This window comes from Chelonia mydas, chromosome 25 (assembly GCF_015237465.2).
Source record: "Chelonia mydas isolate rCheMyd1 chromosome 25, rCheMyd1.pri.v2, whole genome shotgun sequence".
NCBI classification, from domain to species: Eukaryota; Metazoa; Chordata; order Testudines; family Cheloniidae; genus Chelonia; species Chelonia mydas.
In genome coordinates, this window is record NC_057858.1 from 9,588,678 (window position 1) to 9,612,229 (window position 23,552).

General features: G+C 38.2%; 1 protein-coding gene across 4 annotated transcripts in view; it reads left to right on the top strand.

Annotated features, from left to right (window-relative positions):
• Positions 1–22,897, top strand: part of LOC102946738 (scaffold attachment factor B1) — a 30,759-nt gene extending 7,862 nt beyond the window's left edge. Inside the window, exons 5-21 of one of the 4 annotated variants that reach the window (XM_037885604.2) lie at positions 441–503; positions 1,629–1,656; positions 2,554–3,052; positions 3,454–3,500; positions 10,397–10,497; positions 12,470–12,619; positions 12,716–12,795; positions 14,282–14,421; positions 15,499–15,590; positions 15,881–15,987; positions 17,610–17,903; positions 19,118–19,255; positions 19,965–20,007; positions 20,717–20,838; positions 21,928–22,040; positions 22,131–22,182; positions 22,531–22,897. In XM_037885604.2, the coding sequence (XP_037741532.2) occupies positions 441–503; positions 1,629–1,656; positions 2,554–3,052; positions 3,454–3,500; positions 10,397–10,497; positions 12,470–12,619; positions 12,716–12,795; positions 14,282–14,421; positions 15,499–15,590; positions 15,881–15,987; positions 17,610–17,903; positions 19,118–19,255; positions 19,965–20,007; positions 20,717–20,838; positions 21,928–22,040; positions 22,131–22,182; positions 22,531–22,660 (2,199 nt within the window). In that variant the 3' untranslated portion in view covers positions 22,661–22,897. Of the gene's footprint in view, positions 1–440; positions 504–1,628; positions 1,657–2,553; positions 3,053–3,453; positions 3,501–10,396; positions 10,498–12,469; positions 12,620–12,715; positions 12,796–14,281; positions 14,422–15,498; positions 15,591–15,880; positions 15,988–17,609; positions 17,904–18,822; positions 18,886–19,117; positions 19,257–19,964; positions 20,008–20,716; positions 20,839–21,927; positions 22,041–22,130; positions 22,211–22,530 lie in introns of those variants that run through there. The other 3 variants (XM_037885605.2, XM_043536051.1, XM_037885606.2) reach the window with 3 other exon arrangements.
• Positions 22,898–23,552: the final 655 nt, after the last annotated feature.

The window sequence follows — 23,552 nt, forward strand, 5'->3', positions numbered from 1 at the left end:
TGTCTCCAAAAACCCAGAGTATGAGTCTTGTGTTAACCAATTCAGATTACTTTTTTCCCTTTAGAAACAGGAGAAGCAAGGCAATGAGACATACTAATGTTAAAAGCTATCAAACAAGTTAACGAATTTTCTCTTCAGATCAGGAGCTTTAAATGTGCAAGACCATTGTAAACTGATGTTTTATTGCTGATGAATAATTTCATTAAATTATTAGAATAATTTTCCTGACATTTTTCAGCATTCTTGGGTAGCATTTTGAGGTTTGGGAGCAAAAGTTCCTCTGATTATTGGTAAATATTTATACAAATGCTATCTCCCTGGGAAAGTCAGATAAAGTAGTGTTGTTTCTCCTGCCTTCCAATATTTTATTTAGGTTTTTATCTGTAAAGCTGTAGTTAATTTTTTGTAAGGAGTGAAATATTTTCCATTCAATCTTTCAGGAAGACTGTGAGGAAATTGGAAACAACTTAGATGCTGCCTCATCTGATTTAAATATCATGAAGGTAAATTGAAATTTTAGCTCTACTGCGGGTTATTTTCAGTACTACATAGAAAATTGACAATCTCTCAACATAATAAAACTGAACTCACCTCTTTTACTCTAATTGGAGTTCATATTATGATTTAGTATAGATGTTGTAATACTTAATAAAGTCATAATGACAGGGCAGTGCCTGCTTATTTTGGAGTCTGGACACTATCTTTACTCATATCTATAAACTGATTGAGCACATCTGCCGGTTTTGGCTGCCCACTTTGAGAAATCATCATCATCCTCTACTATTTGAGTTGTAAATAAAAGTGGTTTTAGTTTGGAAAGCTTAACTTCCTTTTGTGTGGGCACCAATAAAACTTAAATACCCCCTGCTTATACATATTTTGATGAACTTTCTTTTAGAGAGGAAACAAAAATACCGCATTAATGCTAACATTACATAATCTGATTTTCAGTTCACTTCATTTCCTTTTTCATCATTGTGAATTACAGTGGTTAGTACAAGTGTGCAATATGTTTTCTCCATATTTATTATTTTCGGCATAGTAGACATAAATGTTCTTTCTAACGCCTTTAGTATTCTGAGGCTTTTACCCACAAAAGTGTTAGTGTAGACAAATTTTTGTCGGTTGGGGTGTGAAAACAAAACAAAACACACCTTTCTGACCAACAAAAGTTTCACTGACAAAAGCGCTGGTGTGGACAGCACTGTGGACAGCGGGAGATGTTCTCCTGCCAAAATGACTGCCACTGCTCGTTAGGAATGGTTTAATTATGCCAGCAGGAGAGCTCTCTCTCGCTGGCATAGAGCAGCTACAGGGGAGACCTTACAACAGCACACCTGTGCCACTGTCAACAGGTCCGTAGTGTAGACATAGCCTGAGTTAGCTAGAAAGACACATAACAAATGTAGGTGAACTCAGGTAGTCTTGATTTATTTTGTGGTTTTGTTTAAGTAAATTTTCATTATTTATATAAACATTCGTTTGAAATGGTTCTAGATGAGCCAGTTTTAAATACAGTAGCTTCAAATAGTCTAAATTCTATTTTCGTAATTTAGACTCAGTTTATTAGGTTTATAAAAGTGTTTGCAAATGTTTTATTTTTATTTATTTATTTATTTATTTTACAGAAAATCGAGGAATCACCCTTGGAGCCAGGTACTATTAAAGAACAATGTAATCCCATCTTTTCAACTAACCCTTTTTAAAACACTAGTTGTTTTAACAAAAAATGCAATGTTATAGTTTGCATTATTCCTATGGTGGACAATCCAGATCATGCAAGGGTCATAGAGATTGGAAACCCAATCATATCCCCAGATCTGTGAACTAATGTCTGTCATTTAAATATTTTCACTGACATAAAGTGGTTATTTAAAAGCCTCCTAAACTACATAAATGGATCTAGAAAAGTTAATTTCAGTTTAAAAGCTAAAGATTCTACATGTAAAACAGATCTTGTGATATCACAGAGTATCTTAATTCTTTAACTAGTAGAGCAGAAAAGGCAGTATAAAGCCATTGTAGGGACCTAAAATTTAAAAATTAGTAACTGGATACAGAAGAAAGAAGACAGTTTCTTCATGGAAATTCCATACAGATTCTATTCACTTTCTGGACTGAAAATATACTCATGCACCATCAGAAGATGTCCCAGTTTTCATGTTGGAGTGTCTGCTAAAAGAATTTCACAGAAATTAGAAAATTGAACTTTCAGTGCATTGATACATTCAGTTAAGCATCTTGGATTGTGGAAGTTAAATTGAGAAGAACCAGAACTGAACAATTTCATGAAGAATGTCAAGGATCAGCCAGAAGGTTTTTGTTAAATCTGTGGGGGCATTTTCTTCCCTATAACGTTTGGGCTTAATATAATTTGTTAGGCTGCAAATAGTTTAGAACTTTAATATTGTGTACATTAGGGTTTTCCAATCTCTGTGTAGCTTAGAACTTCTCTTGGTGTTAGTGTGGCAGCCATGCCAGTTCCACATTTGTGATTGCTTTATTTCCCTGGTGATTAAATCTTGTGCCATTCTATTCCTGTTAAATCCGTAGAAAATGAGAAAATACTCGAGATTTTGGGGGAAACTTGTAAATCTGAACCACTTAAAGAAGAAATTTCCGAAGCGGAGCAGCCATATGCACAAGAAGCAAGTAACGCCGTGGCAGGCAAAAAGCTAGCAGAGGAAGAGGACGCTCTTGCTGCCAGTCAGTCGGAGGAAGATGCTTTAGATTTGGACAGCAAGTCAGCACAAGATCTTTCAAGGAAGGAAGCAAAGCATTTAGTTGTAGCAAAAGGGGAGACAAGTGAACAGACAATAGATGAAGAGAAAATGGACTCTGAATCTTTAGTAGTAGAAAACATAAGTGATCAGAGTAGCAAACCATCAGAAGGTCTGGAAGCCTCTAGTGGGGAAACAGCGGATAAAGATGCAGGTCCTGAAACCAAAGATAGTAAAGAAGATGCCAAGAAAACAGAAGACAAAGCTATTTCTGAAGAATCATCTGCTACTAAAGAGTCCTCTACCAATGAGGGCGGTGATCAGAAAAAGAGGTTTGTTTTTTCTCAGTTTTAGACCAGATGCTATCTTTTTTTATTGGTCATTAAGTGATGCAAATAAGCTGTTTCCTTCAATTGGCCAGCAAGACTGATGAAATTGTAGTCTATTCCTAAAGAATCTTTTTATTTCTTCTTGTGCAATTTTTAACTGATGGTTTGATTTCCTTCCTTTCCTCAACCTTCAAAGGTTGTTTTATTAAATTCTTATTTTTATCTTCTGCCAGACATAAGTTTAAGAATCTGACTTTCCTTATTTCATGTCAGATTTCTTAATACAAGTTTGCAAAGGTGTCTTTTGTTTCTCAACTAGTTTCTGGTAGGTATTTTAATACCATAATTTAGAGTTAATTTTCCTTTTTGCTTCCTCATTGATTAATGTTAATTTTTGTCTTTAGCCCTGAGGAGGACAGAGCTACAAAGACAGTCTCAAAAGATGAGAAAGGTATGTTGTAAAGGAAAATAATCTGCATCCTAGGACTCATTTGGTAAAACTTGTGTAATTTCTTTTGCTTTTTTGCAGAGTAGGTTATTGTAAATGATTTGAAAAGAATTGAAATCAGTGGCAATGATTGCAAGATTTAATTAAGGCTTTCTATCTGCATTATGTAACCATTGTTTCAAAAATACTTAGTGTGTACCATGGAAAGCTTATTGTTCTAATCATTTTCTATGGATATTAGGTGACTATATCCTACAAATTGTAACAGTGACTTCAAAGAAAACCTTTAATACATGGCAGATACGTCCTTCAGACCAATGAAGGTGCTTATGGACATCTCATTGAGTGAAGAGCCTTTCATAATTCTACTCAGTTTAAATATATGAAACAAATTTATCATATATAATCTTCTGTTTTGCTAAAATAAGGATTCTAATAATTGCCTATAAATCTAAATTAAAATAGCTGTACACTTCTGTGACAATCTTCAAAGGCAGTTTCCCTTAGTCACATTATTTTGTTTCTTCATGGAATCTGTCTTTGTGTATCCCACTTATGGGACATGTACATACCATATGCAAGTGAGATCATAATCTTTCACCCAGGAGTGTCAGCTGGGCCCCATTGCCTGTGCATGTCCTTATATCTGTCTCTTCTCCCCATTCAAGGGTATGTAGGGCAGTGCAGATCCAATTGCCTCCCCGTTCGCTCTGACCACTCCAGCAGTAGAACAGAACTTGGCAGCGTCTGCCTGCTGACACCCTTTCATCAAATCAATTTTGTGTGTATATTAGTAATTGCTATAAGTATTTTAAGGACACTTTTCTGCCCTTTTGGCCGTGTCTTATTCGTTTTCTTTGCATTTTCTTCTTCCTGACTTCTACTTGGCACCTCTTCACCTAGTGGCTGAGCCTAAACACTGACATCGAGCCAAATGGACTTATTTCATTAACAGATAGATGCTCTTAATTCATTAATCTGTTTTTATGAAGGCCACATTCTGGACCATATGCTGATCTTTTTCCACCAGAACTCATCACTCTAGATATTTCTACCTTCTTGAACAATTCATATAGGGAGTGTTGGGTTTGGAAAGATGTTCCTCTGACTCCAAAAAGGAACTTTGACTCCCAGAGATTCCACCTCTTCAGTGCCTTAGGTCCCTCACCAAAAAAGTAAAGTAAGCTGTCATGGGATAAGAGGGCACAGTCCTCTCATGGATTGGTAACTGATTAAAAGATAGGAAACAAAGGATAGGAATAAATGGTCAGTTTTCAGAATGGGGAAGGGTAAATAGTGGTGTCCCCCAGGGCTCTGTACTGGGACCAGTCCTATTCAACATATTCATAAATGATCAGGGAAAAGGGGGTAAACAGTAAGGTGACAAAATTTTCAGATGATGCAAAACTACTCAAGATAGTCCCAAGCAGACTGCGAAGAGCTACAGAAAGATCTCACAAAACTGGATGAATGGGCAACAAAATGACAGATGAAATTCAATGTTAAGAAATGCAAAGTAATGCATATTGGAAAAACGTAATCCCAACTATACATATAAAATCATGGGGTCTAAATTAGCTGTTACTACTAAGGAAAGAAATCTCGGAGTCATTCTGGATAGTTCTCTGAAAACATCCACTCAGTGTGCAGCAGCAGTCAAAAAAGTGAACAGAATGTTGGGAATCATTAGGAAGAGGATAGGTAATAAGACAGAAAATATCATATTGCCTCAGTGTAAATCCATGGTACGCCCACATGTTGAATACTGCGTGCAAATGTGGTCACCCCATTTCAAAAAAGATGTATTGGAATTGGAAAAGGTTCAGAAATGGGCAACAAAAACTATTAAGGGTATGAAACGGCTTCCATGTGAGGAGAGATTAATAAGACACGGACTTTTCAGCTTGGAAAAGAGGCAACTAAGGGGGGATTTGATAGATGTCTATAAAATCATGACTGGTATGGAGAAAGTAAATAAGGAAGTGTTATTTACTCCTCATAACAAAGGAACTAGGGGTCACCAAATGGAATTAATAGGCAGCAGGTTTAAAACAAACAAAAGGAAGTATTTTTTCACACAACACACAGTCAGCCTGTGGAACTCCTTGCCAGAGGATGTGTGAAGACCAAGTCTATGACTGGATTCAAAAAAGAACTAGATAAGTTCATGGAGGATATGTCCATCAATCACTATTAGCCAGGATGGGCAGGGATGATGTCCCTAACCTCTGTTTGCCAGAAGCTGGGAATGGGCGACAGGATGGATCACTTGATTACCTGTTCTGTTCATTGCCTCTGGGGGATCTGGCATTGGCCACTGTCGGAAGACAGGATGCTGGGCTAGATGGACCTTTGGTCTGACCCAGTATGGCCGTTCTTATGCCTTTGTAAGTAGGGACTGTGCACTAAGTCTCCTTACCAGTATTGAGACAGGGTCAGCAAACCCTTTGTTCAGCCTCTGGCTCCTCCAAATTGAGGTTGGCCAACCCAGTCCATAGCATTTTTATAGGGGCTTTTCTAGATTCCAATACAGCAAAGGAATATCTTCCTCAAGACAGGTTTGAGGCTATCGTGTTCCTCATCTTCATCCTCAGGGAAACCCTGCAAGAACAGCAAGAATCAAACTGTTAAGTTACATGGCCTTGTGCACTCATGTGACACTTCTTGCAAGTCTTCACCTTCAAGGCTGGCTGAAGTCTTCTTTACCAACCCACCAAATACAAACATTTGCCTTGTGTTTCCAAATCCTATAGTATTTCCCTGGACTGATGGACCTATCCCTAGTTGAGCTGCAAAGAAGAGATACCATTCTACACCTCTCTTCCCACAGCAACAAAGATTACAAGTGTCTCCATAGCAGGTTTCTGGTCCATTTAAACCACCTGCAAATGCAAGGCATGTTGTTCTGGAAAGAGTCCTTACTCCATATCAATTTGCTGCTCTTGAAAAGAACCACAGTAAAGCAACACCTTGGTAAAGTAATATTTTATATCAATAGGCAGGAGGGTGCCAACTCATCCTTTCTTTATCAGGAGACAATCAAGCTGTGGCGTTAGCGCCATCTTTACAGGATAACTAACGGGAACAAACAATTGGCATAATTGCCTCAACATTCAGTACTCAGCCAACCACTAGTAGTTGCTGAAGAACTCCATCCTCAAGCCTCTATTCTGCAAATAGAGCCCTTCCGTAATAAACCTGTTTGCCAACAAGAACATCAAATACTTTTCCTTTTTCTTCAGAGCAATTACCATCCCAGGATCCTTCCAGGATTCTTGCCTCTGAAACTTTGAGACCCAAGGTCTGGTGGAAGGACCCAGGACATCCAGAAACGTGTCATTAATAGACATGCTCAGTAGCTGCTTCTGAAGCTGCGGGAGTAGCATTCATTTAGGGCGAGCAGTTGTTCAGGTCCCACACGTTCACCAGTTGAGAGCTGTGCCAATCACAGTTTAGGTGAGGGAGGAGGTGGAGGTTAAAAAGGGGTTTTGTCCAAAAGAGAACAGAGCAGAGGTAAAGGTTTGTAAATTCTTACCTGACTTAGCTGGGTTTGTTGGAGAAAATATGGTACCCTACATAGTGAGTGCTTCATAGAAATGTTGATTCCAGTGCCTCTACCACTTTGGTTATAGACTTCAGATTTCTGTTTCACCAACAACTGAGACCAGGAACTATTAATCCAGGGGCTGGAATCCTCCTAGCTGTAAGGATCCCCAGATTTTTGTTTGTTGACAAAGCTCTGATGAGTTTGGCAAAATCTCTATTCTTTTCCATTCTTCTCAAGCTCTGAAGAATCCAGGTGATGCTATACATATTAGGGCCACACTATAAAGGCTGAAAAATCCTCTGAAATCGGATCAGTGCGGTTTTGTTTATACGTGCGTGCTAAAGTATAGAAGTGCAAATGTTACGTTGAAACCTTAACATTAAATATATATAACAGCAACAAAATGGGACAGTCTGTAAATCTACCGATATTTCTATTACATTCTAAAAGATGTTTAAAAATATTCATAAGTATTCCAAATACTATTTACAATATTTTTGTGTCTTAAATCTTTGTTTATTTAGAAATTGTATAGTACTCTCTTTGAAGCTGACTAGGAACAGTTAACAGCTACATTCAGAGTTTTACATACAGTAGCCATGAGGTTTAACTGCATAATGCATAAAGAGAGAACTCTGGTTTGTACCTCAGAAAAGTGTTAAACTGAGATGTAGGAAACGGGGGAGTGTAATAGTTATATGTAATATTTCTTCATCTACCCCCCTTCCTGTTACACAAATAGTGCCCAAAATTGGACTTGAGGTTTACACAGTTTTAACTGATTTCTCTTTCTGAGACTATCAGTATCATTCAGTCAAAGAGAATAGAGTGGTAGTATATGTGTGTGCATGTACTGTATTGATTCTGTTGACTAGAATCATGGATACTTGCAGACATTTGGGCCGAATTCCTACAGACCCATTTTCATCAGTGATGTGTCTCATACTGACAGTACAGAAGCAATAAGGTGGGCTGATAGGTGGGCATATGGTCAGGTAACTGATATACAGAGCTTTGAAGGAGAGTGGTTTTAAATGTTTTGTGAATTTCCAGATCTTGCCTCCCTTAATACACAGGGGGGGAGAGTGTGTGAAATGCACAGATTAGTGAAGAAATGGGTTGAGATATCTGTTCACCATAGGATTATGCTATTTATATCCACTAGAACTGCTCACAGATTCCCAGCGCAATGAGCATGGGGATCCTGAACATTCTGATGGAGGATCTGATACTGACAGACAGTTTACACATGTGACTGACAGACAAGAGGGTTAACAGGTAGTCATTCCGTGGAAGCATCTGTTGCTGCTGTAAATCTTTGTCTTGTTTACAAGAGCAGGTTTTGAAATCTACCAGTGAGACAAGGAACGACAGATGTAAAGTTTAAACTGAAATGTTTTTTCGGGCAGTTCACCCAGACTCAGTGGATAGGTTGATTATCCTGCCTGGCAAGCTCAAACCAGAGACTTTATGGAAGGTGATGAAATCTCTAACAAGATAAAGAGAGGTAATATCACTGCAAATGCATTGACCCCAGGAGTGAGGATAATCATACTAGCTGGTATCAAGACAAGTGTTGGAGACGGTTTTTAAGAGTCTAGAAAAGGCATATGGAACTATAGAGAGAGCATCAGAGCTTAAGCCTCAGTTTCTGAAACTGATCAACATACTGGAGAACAGCTGTGTACCTGAGCAGATTACATGCATTAGTCCAAAAAATTCTTGAGGTGGAGTGAAATATGCAGAATTAGACTCTTGTAAACAAGACCAGTTTTAGAAGGTTGTTGGCACAAATCATTGCTAACCACACTGAGGATCACAAGGGTATGAGTCCAGATGGTCGACAGAGAAACATTTCCAGTGCACAGTTCTTGCTGAAAGTGAGAACCTATGGAGAAGGAATGCTGTGATTCGGAAAAAGAGAACATTGTCAAGAGAAGAGAAGGGCTTTAGTAAAGCTAGCCTGCATTTGGTGAAGGAACTGGAAGGAATATCAGAGCAGTTCTAAGAGACTGAAAGAGAAATATCTCCAAACTGAGCAACTGTTGGTTCAATTGCAGATAGCTAGATCAAGATCTGCTCCACCCAGTTAAGGAGAACATTTGACCACTCAGAAGCCTAAGGAAATTGGTAAGCGAGGATTGATAAAAAGAAAAGGAGTACTTGTGGCACCTGAGAGACTAAGAAATTTATTTGAGCATAAGCTTTCGTGAGCTACAGCTCACTGATGCAGTGAGCTGTAGCTCACGAAAGCTTATGCTCAAATAAATTTGTTAGTCTATCAGGTGCCACAAGTACTCCTTTTCTTTTTGCGGATACAGACTAACACGGCTGCTACTCTGAAACCTGTCATAAAAAGACTTGTTTCAATTATGGACAGCAAGGACATTTCATAGGTGGCTGAAAACTCTCCCAATCCCAATTTAATGCATTGACAGCTCATTAGCAGATAATCAGAGCAGAGTAGACCCACACCTGTATAGGGGAGAACAAGGGATTTTGCAAGGCAGAGTTGCCAGCTGGAGGATGTGTGTGCAGAGTACAGCTCAACTGGAACCCAGTAAAGCATTTCAACAGCTAGTAGAACCTGCTTTTCAGGGCTATGCTTATGTGGATGGATCCAAGTGGATCACTCAGTGCATTACAATTTGTTACCAACTAGTAGGTAAGCCCCCTCCGTTGGGCATCAGGGCCCACACAACTAAAGCGAGACAGCCTTTTCAGGGTGCCTAAGAAGTTTTCCTATATCAGATCTGCAAGGCTGCCACTTGGAGCTCAAGCCATACCTTTAACAGCCATTATATGCTGGATTAGGTGATTGAAAATTTTACTTTAGAAATACCGAAAATCTATTTTTTTTCAAGTCACTTAGGTTCCTAGAACACGTAGGCCCATATTTTTAAAGGTATTTAGGTTTTGCGGCACTCGGCAGCACAACTAACTAATTTATGAGCCTAAATCTCATTTTCAAAAGGGATTTAGGCAATTAGGAGTCTAGATTGAATGGTCAAAAATTTCAATCTCTCACGCATGAGGAATATTTGTGCCATAAGTGGGATCCACATGGACAAAACACCTCTAAGAACCACAGTTACCTAAGGTGAGTAACCATTCTATTTAGTGAAGTCTGAGTCTTTGTAAAGTAATGCACTATATTTTTATCATGCATGTCAAAACTTGTAGTTTGTTACAACTGCAAATACGTCGAACTTAAAGGTACTAATCACTTTGAAGAATGTCAATCAGTGAAGGTAAATTTTACACTTTATATTTCAGTTGACCTGTGACTAAAGAATGTGAACTGGAATTGCTTTTTTTAATTATGGTGAAATGAGTTTTCTTTTTGAATTAGGTCGCACTAGTAGCAGTTCTGGTAGAAACTTTTGGGTGAGTGGACTTGCCTCCACGACTAGAGCTACAGACTTGAAGAATCTTTTTAGCAAATATGGGAAGGTACGGTTTTTGATCCTTTTACCCCAAACTAGCTAACAATATTTCTTCTCTTGGTGTTTGCTATTTAAAGTATTTTAATGGAATACCAGTACCACAGATGAAGTACAGGTAATTGGAAGTGTAAATTATCAAAAATATTCTTGTTGCACACAAAAGCAAATAAGATGTACTAATCTAAGCTATTTAAGCTTTTGTATTTTCCCTCACCCGTACAAAAAATATCCTTTCCTCTCCAGATCCTGGTTTGAATTAATTTAGGCTAATGTCTTTGTTATATATATATTTCTACATTTCCTATACTGTAGTGTCACCCTCATGGTCACTCAGCGTAAATTTAATAATATGAAGGGGCTATATTTGAAACTGAATGAAATAATATTGGAATTTAGAGCCTTCTTTCTGGTGTAGTATGTAAGAATGGTGTCTCCAAATGTTCGTAAGTCCAAAGATTTGTTTGGTCTAAAATTGACACTGATACTAAAATTAACACTTGAAAAAAGGTTTTGTATGCTGCTGTTAATGGTGTGCTGAATTAAATCCCATATCCCCTGTTAAGAGGAAAATTGGAAGGGCTGATTTAATAGATGATGGATGCCAAAATTAATAACTTCCCTCGTATTTGAAGGAATATTTAAGTATTTTTCTCAGAGGTTCAGTAGCATACTTTAAAATGACGTTGTCAGATGCTGAGAATGCTTAAATACTGTTCCCACTGCAAGCGGTGGCAATGGCTTTCCGCAAATTTAACTTGAGAAAAAACAAAACTTAACATATTGTGATCTTACATTAAATCAAATGAATTAACTTCAGCACATCTGGGTATTTGTTTGAATTGCATGTGGTTATTGCATTTGATGCCAAGAAAATTAACTGTTTCAAACTACATTATTAAAATGAGGTGTACTCATTTTCTTAGTTTAATCCAAAATTTCATCCAATGATCTGGGAGGAGATGATTCTAGAGAAATGGCACAAATGTGAATCCAAAATACCGGTGACAGCTGTCTTTGTATTTGCCTGAATAATCTGACAGCAGTCACTGTAATTCAAACAAAAGAATCCATATTCTTCTTTGGAATAATAATTATGGACAAAGTTAAATTTACAAGAGGCAAAAGTACACCTGCGGTAAAGTACACGTTAAAAGCATGTTCCACCTTCAGCTGCACTTTAAAATGGGAAGCCTGTATGAATTTCTGATTTATTTCCCCAGTATTAAGTGTGCTGTATAGACTTTATCTGCATAAACAAAGAGCTTTTATGGAAATACTTATCTATACATGCTGTTTCAACGTTTTCTTCCCTGTCTTCTGTAGCATACTTGAAAATTGCATATAAGTAGGCTTTTTAAAATCATATTTTTGGTGAGTGCTTCCCACCTCTCAAACTGAATTTTATTTGAAAAAATTTTTAATTAGTTAATATTTTGTGCGTACAACTACCAGTGACTGAAAAGTTACATTTTTGTTGGGACTCATCGTAGCAGATTGTTGAACTCCATATCAACATGAGTGGAAATTATACTTGCTCTCGACTGTTGTTCCTTTTATTACCTTTCATCAAAATGATGCTGGTGATGCACATTTTACAGGATTTCTTATAAATAGACTTCACATTGTCTGCTTTTCACCAGTTGAACTTTTGCAACATTGCACTTATAATGCTTGGTTCCAAAATGTTGTTTTCGTAGTTGTTTGTCGCTTAAAAACAGATATTCCAGGTATGATAGGCTGCATTAGAGAAGGTAAAAAACATGGTGAATGTGTCCAATGAAGTGAGCTGTAGCTCACAAAAGCTTATGCTCAAATAAATTTGTTAGTTTCTAAGGTGCCACAAGTACTCCTTTTCTTTTTCCGAATACAGACTAACACGGCTGCTACTCTGAAACCTAATATTTTAAGGTTATAAGTGGGCTGTGTATGTGTGTGTTGTGTACTTATATTAGAGTGACACTATAATTGTCCTCCTTAAGGTGGTTGGTGCAAAAGTGGTGACCAATGCTCGCAGTCCTGGTTCTCGCTGCTATGGGTTTGTTACAATGTCTACGGCTGAGGAGGCAACAAAATGTATTACACACCTTCATAAAACAGAGTTACATGGGAAAATAATTTCTGTAGAAAAAGTAAGTGATCATTCTCAAGAAAAGATAGAATAACCTGTCTAAGAATTCCTATATTACTGAAATGTTTCACCTGGTGTTTGTCAAATATAATTTCAGGCAAAAAATGAACCTGCTGGGAAAAAACCTACAGAGAAAAAAGAGAGTGAAGTGAAGAAGGAGACAGTTGTCAGTGAGAGGTATCATTCTATAGATCCCATATCTGAAAAATAGTTTGATAGTTTGGGGGTATTTTCTGCTTTGTTTGGAAAAACAAAGCTGTGTTAAGAAGTGAGCAAGTTGACTATATAAAGAGGACTGGAGTGATGCATGCAAAAATAGGAATATGAATGGAAGCAATATTTGTGTTTCATTGTCACATTTTTGGTCAAGTGTATGCAGTCACAAATCAAATCTGTATCTGATTATCTAGGAACTAATAAGGCTTAAGTAGCAAAAAAGAAACCACTGAAAGCACAACTCCCTGATGGAATTTCATTAAAAGGTCTCCACCCTGACTCCCCTGTGTAGACTTCGAAGTATCCTGATTATTGTTGTGGGTGGAGAAATCTCAGAAATTGGTTATTTTCCTTGAATGCTAACTTTCCCTTGTATGTGCTTGGAACCTTACTCCCTATCTCAGTTGTAATTCTCAGTTCCATTTTCCAGTTTAGTTTTTTTTTTTTTTTTTTTTTTTTTGGCTCTCTGATGTTTTATCATAATGACTGTTCTTTCTGATCTTTATTACCAAATATACTATTATAAAAGTTAACAGTGAGTGAAGTGCAGATATTTCAACTGCATGCCTTGTTAGGTGTATATATAAGACCCATGTTTTCTCGGTCATAGGCTTTTTGGTATGTCTAGATCTTCTTATGCCAGGCTGCAATAAAGCCTGCTACACATCAATATCGTAAACCTATAAAGAGCACCACTCTAGAGTTCTGATCCATTCATTAGTCTGTTCCCGTACTAGAGCTTTTTACACACAAGAGATTCTCTCATGGAACAGGGCTACCTAGGGCTACTGTTGGAGATCAGATGTTCAAGATTCTGTTCCCACCATTTGTTCTCATCAGCGCCACACTGCTTTTTCTTTTTGGAATACTTAGAGTAGCCAGAAGGGTTAAGATAACTCCTCTGCTTTAAATGTTTTCTTGAAGTATAACTCTCTTGTCAAATGCTGTTTGATAACTAGTTTTTGGCTTTGTTTAATTTAGCTCTCATCTCTGGAAACTTTTAATTTTATGAGAGGCTCTGCCCACCTACTGTATGGTGTCGATTTTGTTGTGTTCAACAGCCATGGTACAAAAACTCTACTAGGTTTGACGTTGGTTGCCATGTTTTCTCTCAGGAATCTTCTCTGGCATTAGGCACACCATAGTGTGTGTTTTCCTATTGTGTATAGTTCAGTTATCTTGATCTTATGGTAGGCCAAAACTTCTTTGAAGTTGTACAGTAGGTTCTGATCTTTGTCACTTCATGCCAACAGAGGAATTAGCATTTTCAGTATCAGTGCCATTGGACATACTGTGCATTTCTTCCAGAGACTTAAGCCAAAGCCTTATATGTAAAAGGACATTTATTTCAATCTGCTTTTAGCTCAGACTTTCTGCACATTTATATCATTCTTTGTCAATGTGTTGAGTTTTTTCCTTCAGTTTTAAATCAGTTTATTTTCTATAGGTCTGGCAGTGTTAAAAACGATGAGAAGACTGACCAACAAGATGATGCTAAGAAAGCAGAAGGAAAAGATGAAAAAGAAGAGAAGGATAAAGATGAGCTGAAGTCTGGGTCCTCAGATCAACTGAAGACTACAAAATCAGGTAATTTAACTGCTGTTTTGTTATAGAGTATTAGGCATGATTCATGTGGATGCTTACAATTATGTCTTCCCAAACCAAATGATTAAATGTTTTGTAAGATGGAAGGTAGGATAGTACTTTTTAAAAATTGCTGTAGCTGACTACGTTTTGGTCATCATATTAAACAGAGTTACAGTGCATAATTTTGGGTGATGAAATGCTGCTGGTGTTCTGTCAAGACTTTGTGGCACTGATCATTTAAAAAATTGAGGTATTACATGCACGTATGTGAAATAGTCACAGTTACACAACTACCTATGTTCTTATTAGCCTTGATTTCGATCAGGTCCATTTTTAGGGGGGAAGCTTAGAAACAAGCACTGTTTGCTATATATGTTAGGATACTTCAAGTGAATGTCATTAGAAATAGGATGTGTAGTCAAAAAATGTCACACTGGACGTTTACATCACCCTAGTTATGTAGTAAATGCTGGGTAGAATAATGAGAAAACAGGATTTTGTTTTTCTGTTTTGACTTCTCTTATGTCTCCATGCCTGATATATTTGTGAATACGCAGGGTGGGTAATTTAATCAAATATAACTTAGTAGTAAACTAAACAGTAAGTAAAACTTAACCATAACTAGTCAGTAGAAATCTGATGGAAACTGCCAAAATTACAAAACTTATAGATATCTTGTTTACCGATTTGGTTTCTTTTTGTTATAACAATCATTATTGAATGGTTCAGGTTATGCTGACAAGTGCATTTCATATTTAGTATCTATTGGTTTTAGAAATTGAAACAGTTGTATAAAAATGTATTCACTATGTACCTGATCACTTTGATATCAAGTAGCATCTAAAAGTCTTACAAGGGATCTGCCCCTGGTGTTACTCACTTTAAGTAGAAAAGATAAAATAAAAATGTTACTTTACTTTATGGGTACAAATTGCAGAGTATTCAAAAGTCACTTCCGTGAAACAGCATTTTGAAAAGGGGTTAATGTTAAAAATGTTCACATTGCAAGGACTTCTACCATTGAAAGTCAAAGCTCCCATTATATTATGTAATCTCCTTTTGTTGTGGTTTGTGTAGGAAGTAAGGGAGCAGAAAGGATAGTAGTAATGGACAAATCCAAAGGAGAACCTGTTATTAGCGTGAAAACTTCAACTACATCAAAAGAGAGAGTAAGTTTAATTTTTCTGGGTTCAAAATTCCCATTAGTCAAATAGCTTTTAAATGGCTGACATCACAAAACTCCAGCACTACACTCAAGCTAAGACATATTTCTTTTGTGTGTTTTGTCTACACTTATAAAAGGAATAAATATATTTAAAAAAATTCATTCAGAGACTAAGCTCTGACACACCGTTTGTGAAAGGAAGGGATGTTATGAGTATTGTTTGATTGGTTATCATAATTGTGTTCTTATAAATGCACTCCAGTAAGCCTTTATCAACTTTTATATTAACTATAGAGCCTTAAGAGCCAGGACCGCAAATCAGAGAGCAAAGAGCGACAAGGTATTGTGCCATTCGACAAAATCAAAGCACAGCGAAAAATTAGAGAGGCGGAACAACGCCGGTAAGTTCAATGGCAAAGTTGTGTGGAATTTTTTTTCTTTTTAGAACTTTGGTGACTGTCTTCTCACTAAAGCTATTTAAAGGGGACATAGTCCCTTTATCGTTGGTATTTGAAGTTTAGTTTTTTTATTCAGTTAAGCATTGTGTATGTAGATGCCCGCTGTCAGGTCACACATCGGGAGGCCACAAGCCCCAGAAGAGACTGCAGAGCACTGATTGTTGAGGTTATTCATATACCCTCTTTGGATCTGAACATGCAGTGTGAAGTTATATGTGAAAACATAGCTCAAATTGTCCTCTTCTGCCTTTTCTATTTTGTACATAGGTTTAATTAATGTTAAGTATTCTCTGCTGCTTGGCAAGAGAGAGGAAAATCCCCCAAAACAATTCCATCCCACCCAATTCAGTGCTTTCAGGAAAATGCCTGAGGGGAAGAAGGAAGATTGTCTCAGAATCAGGGACAGATTTCCATCCAGACTCATTCCATCGGGCAGCGTGAATCTTAGCTCCCTTTTAGGTGACTCACCTTGTCAGACCATTCAAAGTTTACAAGTAATTTGAAATTTAAAAAAAAGCTGGTTACACATGTATGCAAAGAGTGGGCTTAAATTGCAGCAAAGGTGGTTTAGGTTGGACATTAGGAAAAACTTCCTAACTGTCCGGGTGGTTATGCACTGGAATAAATTGCCAAGGGAGGTTGTGGAATCTCCAACATTAGAGATTTTTAAGAGCAGGTTAGACAAACACCTGTCAAGAATGGTCTAGATAATACCTAGTCCTGCCATGAGTGCAGGGGACTGTACTACATGACCTCTTGAGGGTCCCTTCCAGTCCTATGATTCTATGTATAGAAATATAAATAATGGTTTACCATCCATGCTTTGAGGGACCCTAGTGCAGATGCTTATTTTTTTCTGATACTCCTTTCATAGTGTTCTATAAAAGGATAAAGGTAGTACTGTGTCCACATTCTAAATTCCTTGGCCTTTACTCATCTTAATCAGTGCATCCATTTCCCATCCTTTGCAAAATTTCACAGCTTATCTAGGGAAAGCTAAATCTGGGTAGGGTTAAGAAAAAAAAAAAAAAAACCCTTTCATAAGACTTCAACATGGTTTTTAGTATTTTTTTGGACAAGTCCAGAGAATCTGTATCTGTTCATAGATCTAAATGGATTAGACCCTGTATTCGGTTTTCAGCCCTCTTAACAGTGGACATTCTGAGGTAATTCTTGATGGGAAGAGAGAGGTTACTCACCCACCTGTAAGTGGAGTTCTTAGCCTTTGCAGATTCACACTAACCCACCCTCCTTTCTTGCTTCTTCATAGTCCTTGGATGATATTTTGAGTAATAAGAATGAATTTAGGGCATTTAGGATCATGGTCCCTTGGCCTTGCACCTAATGTTCAGATCTGTGAGGATGTGCGTGCTTCTGCAGAAGTGATATAATTGAACTCCAGTTACAGGTGAGCAGCCATCCTCAGTGCTGAATACCCCGTAGCCTGGTTAGAGGGAACCCCCAACACAAATCTAGGATTATTGCAGTTTCTATTTTTGCTTTATAGTTCATTGTCAGCATTGAAGGGTTAAATCTTTAAGCCTTTTACCTTGTTATTTATATAGCACCCGTGAGCGTCGGGAGAGACAGCAGCATTTGCAAACCATACGGGAACGAGAAGAAAGAGACAGGCTTGAGATAGCTCGAGAGCGCCTACAAATTGAACGAGAGCGCCTTGAGCGAGAGCGGATGGAAAGAGAGCGCCTGGAGAGAGAGCGAATGCACATAGAACATGAAAGGAGACGAGAACAGGATCGCATACAGCGGGAGAGAGAGGAGCTGCGTCGTCAGCACGAGCAACTTCGCTATGAACAGGAACGGCGATCGGCATTGAGAAGACCATATGACATAGATGGGAGGTAAAAACTACAAATACAGTGAGTTAATGATTTCCCGTTTGATGCAAGTAGAAAAGCTAGCAGGCCTTAGATTCTCTCTGGAAGTCCCAAACCACGGAGAGAACTACGTAGGCGGACAGTCATTGATGGGCTTTTGTGTCAAATGCTCCACTAGATTACATGCAAAAATGTGCTTGTCACTATTAAACAGTTCAATCAGTAATCATTCTTAAACACATTAAACTCTTCATAGAGTTACCCATACCAGTTCTCTCTGAATTGAAAAAACTCAGAATATAGTAAATTTCCCTACAGGTGGATTAGAAGATCCATGTAATTGCAAAAAACCTAGTCTGTCTTTCTCCCTGTGTTGCTGATCAGAATCTCGTTTTGACTGGAGTTAAAGCAGTCTGTTTTATAAGCCCTCAGGGAAAAGTTGACTGAGGGATTGTGTGTGGCACGCTGGGATGTAAAGCTACCTTGTGCTAGCCTGCCATGCACTAACTGTCTCTGTGGACCCTGCTGCTGCCCACGAAAAGTTTCGTGGTGTACTGAAGAGGGATAGATCAAAGCGCAGTAGGGAACTTTTAGTGCACAGCATCAGAGTCTACACAGTTAGTGTGTGGCAGGCTAGCACAAGGTAGATTTACATCCCAGCATGCCTGCACTAATAGTTCATATAGACAGGCCTTGTGACAGATGGACAAATTACTGTAGAAAATCTTAAAACAAATGCAGATAGAAGACAATATTTCTTCTCTTGTTTCAGCACATGCACAATAAGGTAAAGATTGATATAGGTTAACTCAAAGCAGTCTTTTTTTGAAACTCAAAGATACCATTTTGGCAGATCAGATTTTAATAATCAAATCTAAATAATTATTGACTGTTCAGATTAACCCACAGAATAGAAATTGAATAATGTATTTCCTTAATTTAGATTCAAAGAAACATGGACCAAACATGGATGGAACTGATTAACAGTGTAATTCATATAATTTTGGTAATTCTGTGTACACGTACTGTAACTCATAACTTGTACTGCCTTCGTTCTGCTGTATTCCTTTCTCATGTGTCACTTTTTTCCTCTTCTGTAAGAAAATATCTTATCCTATCAATTATGCTTACCTTTAAAAAAAGGTAATAACTAAATGAGACTAGATATGAAGAGAACAAAACAGAAAGATGATTCTGTCTGGACTACAATATTGTATTAAATCTGTACTTCTTTGTAGGCGAGATGACTCCTATTGGCCAGAGGCAAAGCGAATGGCGATGGATGACAGATACCATTCTGATTTTAGCCGCCAAGATCGCTTCCATGATTATGACCACAGGGATCGTGGCCGATACCAAGACCATTCTATGGACAGGTTAGTGATTTGTTTTTCTGCATTGCCTAAAATCAGGTAACAGCAGTAGTATATTTAGTATGACATTTTTCTCTATTTGTTTGATAAATGCTGCTTTTTAAAAAAAAAAAAAAAAAAGGGACCTCAGAGCTTGTCTGTTCTTGTTCCATGCTGAAGTTTGTAATTGTCTGTGGGGTTTACTTTTGAAACCTGTGTAACCAGAAGAAACCTTACAAAACAAGGTGTTTGAATGTACTGTGTCATCAACTAAAAGCTTCCAACAGATTTGTTCAAAATGTGGGAAATAGCATTACAAGCAGAACTGATTGCAATAGGACTCATAAAGTCCTTGAAATAGCATTGTGAGCACCCAGTGCTTTTTTCCCATGACTAATTGGTTTCTTTCGTATTTATATATTCCCAGTGTTGCAAGTCAGAAAGTTGCCAAATGTTTTAAAAGCTCAGACTAACATGTAGACAAGATAAGTCTTTATACAGTGAATATTCTATTTACCTTCTTATGTTGGGACTGACTAGGTTTTTAAACTGGCCAGAATGTTTCACGGTTTCCATATGTGCAAGTGAAATTTGATAGTTTGTAAAGATTGAGACTCTGCAATTCCAGCAGAAACCTGTGCTCAGCACCTGTGAAAATACAGCCCTAAATACTTCGTATAAATTAGTTTTATAATGTCATAGCAAGATTCTGATTCGAATTGCTCCTTTTCAGGAGAGAAGGATCAAGAACAGTGATGGGAGATCGCGATGGGCAGGTGAGTTGTAATGTGGATAAGGGCCTAGAGTAGCTTAATTTTTATAAACTGATTTCCTATACTGAGTGTCAGATTAATATATAACGAACTAGTGTAAGAGATGCAGATAAGGAAAGGAAAACCTATGCATTATCAATCTTAATTTCTTTTTTAAATAGGTAAAAATGAAAACACTTGAGTAATCTGATCACTTGTTCTATTTACTGGTACACAAATACATCAGAGGTAATTCCTCTGGCACTATAAACACAACTAGTGAGTGTCTCAGTATGGTAAAAAGAAAAGGAGGACTTGTGGCACCTTAGAGATAGGTGCTACAAGTCCTCCTTTTCTTTTTGCGGATACAGACTAACATGGCTGCTACTCTGAAAGCAGTATGGTAAAGTGTACCAAAAGTGTGCGTAGAAAATGCAAAGACACAACATAGAGGTAAAAGTGAGTAAGGAAGTCATTGGAAGAATTTAATTCCACACAGTAACTTTCAGATTAAACTAGGCCAAAATGGAATTAGCAAAAACGTTTTGAAGTTGTTCAGAGGAAAATTTTTGCTCCAGTGGTGACACTCCTGGATGGGCTTTCTGAAATCTTGTGATCCTAACGTGCTCTCTACTGATGGATAGGTTATTGAATTGGGTAAATTCTATTGATCAGCTCTTACCAAGTTGAGGATCAGGTTACAGCATTCCAATGTGTACCCTTCACCTTTCAGCATTATGGAGATGAGCGCCATGGAGGACCAGATCGTCATTCACGAGACTCACGGGACAGTTGGGGTGGCTATGGGTCTGACAGAAGAATGAGTGAAGGGAGAGGGATACCTCCACAGTCTCGGTTAGTATGGGGAAACGAGGACAGTCTTTCACCAGCACTTGCAATGGTCATGCTTCTTTGAAACTTCAAATGAACTTTTTGAAGGGTGATAGTAGGGAAGCAGTTTTACCAGAGTAAATCCTCTCTCCAGATAGTTTTACTGAGGGTCTCCTCTCTCCTGGCCGTGCAGTGGATTTACACATGTAGTGCCCCTGTGCATCATGGTGCTCTGTAGTAAAGAGTTGCTGTGCTTTGCCTGTATTCACAGTTCTCTTGTAAGGCTTCCTCTTCTAAGGGTCAAATTTGATTGACCCTGGTGCTCCTGAAATTCTTTGAAGAGGGAGTAACTTGTAGCTAGTGGACTGAATTTGAGACTGTTAAATGGAAGAGAAGCCAGAATCTTAATGGAAAACCCAATATGGGACAAGCTTGGAATCCCAGACTGTTCTTGTTTAAGCATCATGCCAGTCTTAGCATGAATTAAAATTTTCCAACTGTATAGTGGGGAGCACTCACAGGTATTCAGTGAAATTACTTTCCTTTTATCACAGTATTAAGATTTAGGGTTTGTTACTTCTGTGTCTATCCACATTTGTCAGTTCCACAGTGGGGTTTTACCTCTGATTTTCTGTTGAAGTGGCAGGGACCAGCCTGGAATTTAGCACCCTTCAGGAAAACAACCCAGTAAAAACGCTTCCAAAGCTGAACATTTTGTTAACTTTAAAATTAGATACTATTTCCTCTGAATAAGCCACTATGCAGAACATGACAACATACATTGTTCTCAGATTGAATTTTGATTAGTGGGTTGGTCAGAGTGGCCAGCCTGGATACTCGGAGAAGAAGTCATTGGGCATCAAATATACCCAGTTGCAGAAATAGAATTAAGGAACTCCTATTTCCTCATTTGTTACGTTAGGTGGATTGTTCAGCAACTTTATTACTGAGATATGGTTAAACCAGCTGAACACTGTAGATTCAGATTTGGTAAGCTTGTATCTTGGTAAAGGTTACCAATATGTTTATGAATGAGATGTTACATTTGGCTTCACTGCGTGCTATGAAACTGGTAAGAAACATACCTAAAGATTTTTCTTTCTTTCTTTCCAGTGACGGACGTGATTGGGGAGATCATGGTCGAAAGTTTGAGGGACATAAAGATCGTTCGTGGCAGGGCAGTGCAGATGGGGGAATGATGGGACGGGATCATGAGAGATGGCAAGGTAAACATAGAGCATTCTTAGCATAAAGAAAGCAAAACTGGAATAGGGGGAATAATGAAGGGAATGTTTGAACATTCTTTTTAATTCTAGGTGGTGGTAGAGGCAGACCAGGCCATGCAGTGCATCGGGGAGGCCTGTCAGGGTAAGCAGCTTTATCAAGGATAATTGGGGTTTGTACCTTTTATTCCTGTTCCCTTCCCTTTGTAACAGTCATTCCTGTGCATGTTTAAATTATTTAGCGGAATCTTTTGAGAGAGAACAAAAGTAATTTGGAGTTATGCAAAGTAAAATAATTCAAGAATGTGTGTGATTTGTCCTTGATATAATATCCGTGAGTAATGAATATTCCCATGATTATATCTGGTGCATCTTACTGAACGAAAATCATACAAGAAATGCAAATGGCACCAGTTGTATCCATTTGATAATCAAAGTTGCAGTGAAAACTTAAACACTTTGAAGATAAATTAGTGTGTGACTCTCTTTGTAGGCGTGGAGGCTTCATGCAGAGTGGCAACCAAGGCCAGATGATGCATGGCGGAGGGATTCAAGGGGAAGGATTTGCAGGCCAGGAGAGAGCAACCAGACCCAATGACCCCCGTTTCAACCGTCGCTACTGAATGTTTTAATTTTTTAATGTGAGATGGCAACAGAGGTGAATTCTCTATTACCCAGGGTTACCATTAACTGTAACTGATGGGTTACCCTACATGTGTAATTTTTTAAGCTGCTGCCACATTATATCGCTCACTACAATGTGAATTCCTTTGTTTTTGTAATGTGTTGTTCATACCCCACTTAAAATGTTTGTCGATGAAGCATTCCATTTTCCATAAATAAAACCAGTTTACAGTTAACTGTCTTCTGTCCCAATGACACTGCAGACGCCAGAGTTAGAATTTGACCAGGATGTTGAGACTGACCAGGAGGTCGCAAAAGAGACTGCAACTTAAAAGGAGGATTCTCTCACCAGCCATTTTAGGAAGAGAGAAACAGGCTAAATGGAGAAGAAAGAGAGAGGAGGGGCAAGGGACACAGAAAAGACATTGACCAAATCCCATAAGGCTCTTGGAGTGATGAGGAAACAGGCAGAGATTTGTGTCTGGTGTTCGTTTTTCCACTAGGTCTCTCGAAGTTCCCTTGTGAATAGTTATACTGGAATTAACTCACTTTTATTCTGGAATCGTGTGTGTCCATACAGGGAACATTGGGAGTGGTGCCCCCAAGCAAGGCAGAGGACCATTATTCTTATGGGTTGGTCTACACTTAAGTTAGCTACGTAGGTCAAAGGAGTGAACAAAACACACCCTGACTGACATAGCTATGATGACCTCACCCCCAGTGTAGATGCAGCTATGTCGATGGACAAAAGTTTCCTCAATAGAAACACACTTTTGTTTAGGGAGATGTTCCTACATCAACAGTAAAACCCCTTCCATGGGGGGTAGGCTGCATCTATGCTATGAGGTTATGGTCGCACATCAACATCAATACAACTATGCCAACATAGTC